General features: G+C 25.5%; 3 protein-coding genes across 3 annotated transcripts; 1 reads left to right on the top strand and 2 right to left on the bottom strand.

Moving 5' to 3' along the window:
• Nucleotides 1–1,580: 1,580 nt before the first annotated feature.
• Nucleotides 1,581–2,927, bottom strand: LOC112602136 (hydroxyacid oxidase 1). Its single transcript, XM_025350072.1, has 5 exons — nucleotides 2,642–2,927; nucleotides 2,428–2,579; nucleotides 2,208–2,328; nucleotides 1,988–2,122; nucleotides 1,581–1,924 (listed from the first exon to the last, which is right to left on the bottom strand). The coding sequence occupies exons 1-5, from the start codon at nucleotides 2,776–2,778 to the stop codon at nucleotides 1,780–1,782; spliced, it is 690 nt and encodes a 229-aa protein (XP_025205857.1). The 5' UTR covers nucleotides 2,779–2,927; the 3' UTR covers nucleotides 1,581–1,779.
• A 2,358-nt stretch (nucleotides 2,928–5,285) lies between these two features.
• Nucleotides 5,286–6,503, bottom strand: LOC112602135 (60S acidic ribosomal protein P1). Its single transcript, XM_025350071.1, has 2 exons — nucleotides 6,310–6,503; nucleotides 5,286–5,480 (listed from the first exon to the last, which is right to left on the bottom strand). Exons 1-2 carry the CDS (start codon nucleotides 6,382–6,384, stop codon nucleotides 5,301–5,303), a joined length of 255 nt encoding a protein of 84 aa, XP_025205856.1. The 5' UTR covers nucleotides 6,385–6,503; the 3' UTR covers nucleotides 5,286–5,300.
• A 316-nt stretch (nucleotides 6,504–6,819) lies between these two features.
• On the top strand, nucleotides 6,820–9,772 carry LOC112602134 (protein archease-like). The gene is made up of 4 exons (XM_025350070.1): nucleotides 6,820–7,203; nucleotides 9,131–9,155; nucleotides 9,258–9,462; nucleotides 9,568–9,772. Exons 1-4 carry the CDS (start codon nucleotides 7,152–7,154, stop codon nucleotides 9,745–9,747), a joined length of 462 nt encoding a protein of 153 aa, XP_025205855.1. The 5' UTR covers nucleotides 6,820–7,151; the 3' UTR covers nucleotides 9,748–9,772.
• Nucleotides 9,773–10,273: the final 501 nt, after the last annotated feature.

Genomic DNA, 10,273 nt, shown 5'->3' with positions numbered 1-10,273 from the left:
ATATTATTTGTGAATATGTATTCTGTGTAATATCTTGCATTATAATTGTTTTTAATTATAAAAATGAAACATAATGAAGATGACGTTCATTTCTATTAAATAAAAAGGAAGAGACAAATCTTTTGGTATTGGTTTCAATATCAATAAATATTGAGTGTTTTATTAAGATTTAGTGTTGAAAATATAATTTTGTGCAAAATCGCATTAAATAGTTTTGATTATAAAAATATAAAAACATAGTACATGAATTTAATTTTGTTAATAGACGAGACAAATCTTTTTGTTTCAGTTTCAAGATGATCCAATAGATATTGACAGTTTTATTAAGATTTTAAACTTAAAATGTATATCGGTGTACAATTTACATGTAAATTAGTTTTAAAGATTAAAAATCTAGAAAAACATTATGAATCTGATATTGATTAATTTTTAAATAAAAGGAAAAGATTAAACTTGGTATTGGTTTTCAAGAAGATCCAATAAATATTGAGTGTTTTATTAAGATTATAGTGTTGAAAATATACATTTTGAGCAAAATAATGCATTAATATAGTTTTTGATTATAAAAATATAAAAACATAGTGCACATGAATTTAACTTTGCTTTGAATATAATGACGATAATCTTTTGATTCAGTTTCAAGATGATCCAATAAATATTGAATATATAAGATTTTAAACTTAAAATGTATATTCGTGTAAAATTTTATGAAAATTGGTTTTTAAAGATTATTACAGAAAACATTATGAACCTGATATTATAGGAAAAATAAACAAAATTTAAAACCGAACATTATACATAAAATAATATTTGAAAATTGATTTTTTTGTTGTAACTTAAAACAAAACTTAAAATTTTTACCAAAAATTTAAATAAAGCAATTTTTTTTTACATAATTTAATTTAAAATTAATTTTTATAAATGACAAAAAAAAATTATTCAGAGTCAAAAATATTGAAAATGCATAGCTCAATTTTTTTTTATAAACATTTGAAGTTTATTCAAACAAACATTTACGAACCATAAGTATTTTATAGAAAAAATTTAGTCTTTAATTTTTATAGCTAAGACTTGAAAATTAAAACAATGCTCCACATATCTAAGTAGCTTATATTGTAACTAAAAATTCCAAAAAATATACAATCACAATTATTTTTATAGATATTTATAGTTAAAAATACTTGGATAAAATTACAAATCTTAGTAATGAATAAGTATGTTGATTATTTTGTTATAATTTGAAAATATTATTTATTGAGACTTTAACTTTTACAATAAGTATCGTGAATTTTACTATATGCAATGAAATTTTCAAAACATATATATTAGTGTTATCTATTTATATTTTATACTATGCACTTATTTAGTTTTGTGGTAAAATTATTCAAAAGTTAAAAACTATAACATAATATGGTAAAATTATATATTATTATTTTAATTAAATACTAATAACTTATAAGTAATAATATAAGTGCTTTATAAATGTAATGTTTTTGGAAAAAATTAAATCAACCTATAATAATGTTTATGTTAAAACTAATTACTTTAATAAAAACATCGAGAAATATATGAAAATAAACTTAATAGTACAGACTAACAAATGGTCTCCAGTGAAAATCCTTTTCATATTCTAAGATATATTGCTGAATTCAAATTTAACCCAATCATAATAGTGATTCGTGATTCCACAACACCTAAATACTTAATGTACAGCCTCTGCTGTCTCTCAGTACCCATTTGCTCACTTTTTTTTTTATTTTCTTCAGTATTAAATGTCATTTAAAAATAATTATATAATAACCTTTTCAACCATTTAATGTCATCCCATACCAAACGATCATCAAAAAGACTCATTACATATTTCGTAAGACCTGAACCATTAGTTTGGTTTATTTCTGATTGTTCTTTAGTGAAATTCCCTAATCTGAAAATGTTAAGTTAAAAAATTTAAAAAAATTATAAATTTAACTTTATACTATTATCTTACTTCAACCAACTTGGTAAACTAAAGTTATTTTTTATGTCTTTATAGCGAATTCCAAATACTGGAGCATCAACAGTCAACACAAGCGCTTTATAACCAGCTTTTTCTGCTCTCCGTATTAATGATGTAGTTAAATCCCTAAAATTGTATCAAGTTATCTCTAATGAATAGGTACTATAAATTTATATTTGATATATGTAAATAATTTTCATTATATATTTACCTATCTTTATAAATGTAGAGTTGGAACCATTTCACTGTGTTAGGTGCCGCTGCGGCAACTTCTTCCAAACTACACGTAGACAACGTCGAAAGAATAAAAATTGCACCATGCTTTCCAGCAGCTGTTTAATTTTTTTTTAAATCATAATATCATTAATAATGAATATTAGTTTTTATAAATGATAGTAGCTAACTACTAATAATTTTTGCAGTCATAATACCTCTAGCAGATGCACACTCTCCATCTTCATGAGCCATTTTGTGCATAGCACAAGGAGATATACCTATAGGTACATTTACCCTATCACCTTGAACAGTGATACTCAAATCCCTATTTCGAACATCACGTAACATCCGTGGCACTATGCGCAATCTTCACACCATATTGTAAAATTTTAATATATATTAATTGTTAAAAAAAATTAATAATCTTACTTATTAAATGCCTTATTATTAATTGAAAGTGTGAACTCATCACACGCCCCACTCTGATAATAACCCAGAACAGATCGTGGCAATGCACCAACAGCATAGTTTTCAAAATCTTTGATAGATATAAACTTATTAGACATTTTGCTTAAATGATGAAATTTGAATTTTTAACATTGACTCAACAAACCCAACTTGTATTAACTGTTACTAAATAATTATAACAATGATCATCATTAAACAACACAGATATAAGTAGTTCATAAGTCAAGGACTCATTCAAATTAAGATAAAATATTCTTATTATATTTCAACTGTTACAGGTAAGCAAATTGTTATTCACCATCAATTAGTTATCTAATACTACTAATATTATCTTTTATCATAAATATTATACTCAATTATATAACATATTGTTTTCTAACCTAAAACATTTTATCGGCATTGTATTCTTAAGAGAATCCAGTTATTTACACCTCAATGACTACATTACTGGTATATTCTTTCATCATATTTTATAACATAAGTGCAGGCCAGCATATCAAATGATAAACATTATTAAATACTAATGTTTCAACATTAGGAAATATAAAGGAAAAATAAAAATAACATAAATAATAAAATATAACAACATATAATTTAATCTGCATAATTTTACAAGTTACAAAATGAAACAAATAAAGTTTATATTGTTATTTTTGTGTGAGGAAACAGTCAGTCGATGAAGTAGATTTTTATTCAAATAAACCTGGAAATAAAAAGTTATTAGTATTTAAAAAAATCAATATAACATTAATTATAAAAATTCTTAGAAAACTAATAATTATGATTAAATCAAAATTTTCATAAATATATTTATTATAGTAAATCTTATGATGGTGGTAACAGTTGTGTTGGAAGTTAATTTCTTCATACAAATTGTACTCAGGTAATAATTTCCGTATATATACATCATAATTTGCTACTTATGTAAAGCAAGACTATTAAACAGAATATAAGGAATTGCAAGCAGAACTAACTGCTTACTTAAGGTTTTCAGCACAGAGCATGGTATGTAATGACTGATATGTGCTAACAACATTACAACAATAAAGGTTTTATAGCAATTTAGCAAATCACGGTATATCAGTATCTTATACACTGAGTAACCTTCATATTGTTTATAAATTATCTGTCTCCAAAAAACATATCTAGCTATAAAGATGGGATATTATACTCATTAATGTAGTTATAATATATGCCAAATATTAATCACTAGAAATAAGAGCCCCATATAATTGAAGAGAATCACCTGAACTAGTTATAATTGTCAAAAACCAGAATGATGTAATATAGCAAGACAACTTATTCACAAATTTAAACACATTAGCACCACTGGTAGTCATATGGTAATGTTTAACATTATACAGTACTATAAATTTATAGTTTCTATGGCTTCAGCAGTTTACTTTAAAATAGCGCTATGACATAGAGAAAATTTTAACACTGATAATTATTCTCTTAGTATCAAATTAATAGCTATAATAGAACCGAAGATAATAGTACATACAAATTAGGAATAACTTGAGAAAACAGTTGGTGTATTAATAAGTTATGAAGTATGACTAATGGGACCATAATTATTTTCCTTCAAATCAGGACACCTATATATTTTAATATGAAAACCATATAATTTTGTGTAAAATAACAATTTTTTTACTGGAAAAAAACTTTTATTATTTATTTAAAAAACGACAACAGAAAAATGCAGCTAATATATTAATCATAATTCATAATAATGTAATAACAGAGTCAAGCCCGGATTAATGAAGGACCAGGGGGGCACAGTCCTGGGACCCACCTGATTTTGGCATATCTTTATCTCCAATATAAATATTTTATATACATTTAAAAATTAAAAATAAATATTTAATTTTATATTACAAAAATTACTAAATAATAAAATATTCTTGATCTATTCATGAGTGTCCATATATATAAAAATAATTTTCACCAGTAGCATTTCCAAATTAACAAGAATAGAAAATAAATATAGAATAAGTCAGACTGAAAATGTGTCATTATTGGTATTATATTCAGAAAATTATATTTTCCCATGATAGATTTGTCTCAGGACAACTTGAATAGATTACAATAGTCATTTATCCATAGACTATAGGGTTTTAATGTTTGCAATATGTATACATATAGGTTAACATATAAATAAATTTATGTAGATATACTACAGTATAAATTTATGATTTTGATACCTACCAATAATCAAATTCGCTTAAAGCAGGACTTATGATCACGCTAAGAATGACCACTAGTGGCTAATGTGTTATAAAATTAAAATTCTATTCCATTCAAGTTTAGTTACTTGACAAACAAAAATCAGTGATGTATCCTATCCCAAAAAAGTGACTAAAAATACTGGTGTCAAACTTAATGACATTACTACATGAACACTTTAACTATAATATCACGTTTTAACAAAACTATTTAATTAAAATAAAATTTAAATATTTAATAAAATATAATCCAGATATTCATCATATCATCATCTTCCTCTTCACTCTCTTCTTCCTTTTTCTCTTCTTTCTTTTCTTCCTTAGCTTCAGATGGGACAGCAATTGCAATTAGAAATTACTTATTACTAATTCACATCTTTTACAAAAATATTTTATTATTCTAATGAAATATTCATACCCGCAGCGCCTGCTGCTGGTACAGCTCCTACTGCTGATAAAATTTTTGTGATTAAATCCTTAACATTGGCATTTTCTAAAGCTTTGGCAAACAGACCAGGCCAATATGGTTCAACTTCGACGTTGGCAGCTTTTAGGACTGTTTGGATTTTTTCTCCCTATCATAAGACCATAAATTAATTATACACACAAACTACAATTAAAACAAAGAATGAAGAAGGAAATTATTTATTTTTAGGACTATTATAAAGTAATTAAGTATTCTAACACTTCAAAACCAAATTTGGATAAAACTATTGTTTTCATCAAAATTCGAATAATGAACTATTATGTGATAAGAAAAGTATCAATTACTCAGATACAATGCACATCAAATATAAATTAAGACACAAAATAAAAACATGCTAAGAAACTAGGAAGTATAAAACTGTAAATGTAAAAATAAGTTTAACAAGGGCAGTAATTCAAAAAATTGCAATTTAAAGTATAATATTCATTAAATGCGAATTTTAAACCTAAACATCTTCACTTAACCTAACATACTGGCACGATACGAAATGTATATTTCAGTTAAAATGTAATGATAAAATGCATAAAAAGAAAATACAATATCCATCACAAATGTGAATTAATATTACAAAAGCAAAAAGCAGCTTAAAATAACTTATAAAAATGTAGTAGATTTGTAAAATACGAACTACCGTAATACGATACCGGTAGTTAAAAATTTTCGCGGTTAGGAATAAGGTAGCCAAAATGGCCAACGTGGTACAAGCATAGGGAGGTACGTGGTAGTTTTGAAAATAGCGGCAACGATTACAGCACAATTTCGGTAACCCAAAGGAAATCCCAAAATATGCTTCAGAATTGAATGAGTCCAAGTATAATAACAAATAAAATAGACGCATCACGCGGAAGTATATAACCAAACAGACCCAGCACTCGTATTCTTCATCAACATATTATCGACATTAGAAAAATAATTACCGTGATATCGATGTCATCGTCGGCCAAGATTAGTGAGGCGTAGACACAAGCTAATTCGGGTTTGGAGATGGCCATCGTTGGTGGATTCGAACGGATGAAATTTCGTTAAACCTGAGAAATCGCAAGTCGCCGTCGGCCTTAGCTCTGTTGAGAACAAGCAATTGACGCAAAAGAAGAGAGGTGCTGTAGTTGTGCTCGTGGTGTAAGCGGTGCGCTGTGGTTGGTTGTTGAGGGAGGGATATTCGGAACAGGAGTAGCCAACGTGACAGCGTCGGTTTAATAAAACACTTGTAATATTGAATATTATTTGAATGATATCTTACTCATATAATTTAAATAAGCTATTTTTTATAACTCTTGTTTAATGTTTTTTAAATAATTTAATGACGTGCTATTCCGAAAATTTTTTTACAATCCTGACTGTTATCTTTACTGTTCTATAGTTTTTGTTATGTTTTATCACGTGGTTTCTTCAACGTGATAACAGATTGATAAAACTGTTCGGTATTGATGACAAAATAAAATATAAATCAAAATTTTTTTTCTTTAGTCTTAACTAGATAAAATTTAAATAGGTAATTCAGTATTCACTAATTTCACTATAATACTACTTGGTACTTGACGGTTTTAAATTGCAGTTATTGACAGTTGTCGGGTATCAGCTAGTATCTACTCACTGTACAAACTACAACTTACTGTTAAATGTCATTTTTGTAAATAATTAGTATTTTGTAATTATATTATATATTACAATTCCTAACTTAATTCAGTTACACAATCAAATAATTTACAAAATAATTTGTTTGTTTTTACTTAATTGAAAGACACATTCATATTTTGACATGGGTGACATTAAAGAAGAAGACTGGAATTTACCTGAGTGCAAGTATGAATGTGAGGCCCATCAAAAAAAAGTTTTTATAATATATTTAGTTATGGTTCAATCACAAATGTAAGTTAGTTTGTGTATTAAATTTTTCTTTAATCTATACTAAAGTAGAGCATAAAAAAAAAATTATGACTATAAATTAATTAAATTACATATTTTTATGTATTTTATTTAGCTATTGCTTATTTATATTTGTTAACTTATTAACTTATTTTTACAGAGATGTAAACTATCTACTATAAAGGTATCTTGTCTAAAGGAAATTTCTAGTTATTGTACTTAATTTTTTGAGAAAAATGAGTTTCATATTTTACACTACAATAATTCATCATTTAATTTTTTTTAATGAACTAGACATGTATTGAATTTTCATTTGTTAGTAAATGTTAAATTATATCAAAAAATATTATTAAGCCAAATAATAAAAAAAAGTAAACAATATAATGCAATTCACACTCAACCGTTTAAGGTGGTCTAACTATGCCAAATACTATATTTTATTTGATAAAAGATTTAGTTATCTAGTAAGAAGAAGCATCTTACACATATGAGCGAAAGTTATTCTATCGTCTATTTTCTTTTTTTTTTTTCTAAAGAATTAAAAATTGTTTTTGTTACAATATTTAAAATAATACTTTGTCTTGATTATTTAATACAAATTAATTACATTTGTGATAGAATTGTACATATTTTAATAATTTGGTATCAATCTAAATTAATTAAAGAGTTAAAAAGTGAATGGGTATTAGTGCCTTAAATCCTTTTATTTCTAATCTTCCTTTCATCGGATAATCCTCCTTGTTATCTTAAAAAATTTTAATCATGCAGTCATTTTTTTATATATCTATATAGGTTGTAAAAATAAAAACTTGAATGTATTTTTTAAGTAGTGTCTTTGGACATTTTCTTCATTCATACCATAACATCTTGTTATTCTTTATCATGTAAATTGAATAAGAATTGAAAATATTCCATTTTAATAAAATAAAAAAGTCCTATTGAGTATACTTACAAATAAAAGTTGTGGGTTCATGTCAACTTTTTATTATTAATTATTTTTATACTAAAGACCAGTGGTTTTTAACCGGTGTGCAGCGAGCGCCTTTGAAGTGTGCCGCGATAAATCTATTAATGAAGTTGATTTTGTATATATATATAAATAAATATATGCTTCACGTATTATATGAATTAGTGTGCTGCAAAAATTTTGTAGAAAAAGAAGTGTGCTATATTGTTAAAAAGGTTGAAAACCACTGCTATAGACAGTGTAGAGTTGATAAATTATGATCAGCTAATACTTTAAAAAATATTTTTAACATTAAAACAGACATTCATCCATTATAATTAACATGAAACCATTCAAAATAAATTGCTTAACATTACTATTGCTATGTATTATGCATTATTAATTTTTTGATTATCCAAAGATTATCTTAAATGCAGAATATACTAAACAATATGCAACATAAAAATAAAAGCCTCTGAAAACACAATATACACATTCTAAAATTGTTTTCTCGCCAAAATCTATTACTATCCTACAATTGTAATGCCAATTTTATTATGGCCAATTATTATTTTGACTTTTAGCAATATACATTTTACGTTATTAGTTTTAATATTGCATTAAATTATCCTATTATCGGCTAACAATGCAAAATGTATGTGCTGTTAGTTTATAAAATACAAATAACACAAGCAGGATACATTTAATATTTTGACACATTTAGTGATATGCAATAGTAATATAAAATAATACAAGTGGAAAAGTTAAATGATGAGTGGATCAATTTTAATGGCAGATTGTTCATAATGCATGATAGTAGGTGCCTAAAAATATTTAGCAATTATTTCATTGAGTCATTGCAGTAATAATAATGGTTTTAAACTACAACATAATTACATTTTGTCTAAATTAAATGTTTGTTTCAGATTTGGACCATACAGCAGATATTCAGTAAGTATTGTAATGTTAAGAAGCTTTAATACTTATTAGATAATACTTGAAAATAAACAATAACAAAAATTTAAAATTATTAATACATTTTTATTTTTGTAGAATACATGCATGGGGAAGTACTTTGTCTGAAGCATTTGAACAATGTGCTAATGCTATGTTTCATTACATGACAGAGGTGGATTATATTGAAATGAAAGAGTCATATGATATAGAAGTTGAGGGTCACGATATGATGACTCTTTTGTATAATTTTCTTGATGAATTGTTGTTCATTTTTAGTGCTGAACCTAATTATATTGCTAGAGTAAGCTATTTAGTACTGTTCTTTTTAAAGTCTTAAAATATTCAATTACTACACTATATATATATATATATATATATGTATTTAATGTGTAATATTTTTATTTAGAAAGTAAAAATAGAAGAATTTGACACAACCACGTTTAAAATTAAAGCTAAAGGCTTTGGAGAAGAGTTTCAACTTGGAAAACATCCTCAAGGTACAGAAGTCAAAGCTATAACATTTTCAAATATGCAAATACACGAAAATGAAGGAAAATGTGAAGTGTTTGTAATTTTGGATATTTAATAAATACTTAGATTTTTGTTTATTATTATGTTGTTAGATATATTATGATATAATTTATACTTGTAAGATCACAATAAGTCAAAAAGCTCAAAATGTTGTTTAAATATATTTATTTATATGGATTATGTATTGAAAGCATTAATAGCTTAATAAGAGTCTGACCTATGATATATTCTCTTGCTCTTCTTAATATTATTATTTTTGTATTGTTAATTAATTTGAATTGTTTATTCTTCTTTTTCTTTGACTTACATAGTTCTACTTATAAAAAAGCATCGACAAGGACTTTTCAAAAGACTTATTCCTGCAGATGACCAATTTTTAAACACCCTTAAATCACTTACTCCCTGATCAAATTTCTGGTGATATAATTTTCACTTTCCCCATTCCAAGGCACTGCAGACAAATTGCAAACACTAAAATCGAGTTGCATCAGTCTCTAGTTTAAGTATAAAAAATAACGTATTGTTACTATTTGTAATTATTTGTTTCTTAGGTACTTGTAAACAATAAACAGCTAAGTGTA

Source organism: Melanaphis sacchari, unplaced genomic scaffold, assembly GCF_002803265.2.
Source record: "Melanaphis sacchari strain LSU unplaced genomic scaffold, SCAv2.0 Contig83_pilon_pilon, whole genome shotgun sequence".
NCBI classification, from domain to species: Eukaryota; Metazoa; Arthropoda; class Insecta; order Hemiptera; family Aphididae; genus Melanaphis; species Melanaphis sacchari.
This window is presented reverse-complemented; position numbering and strand designations above follow the sequence as displayed.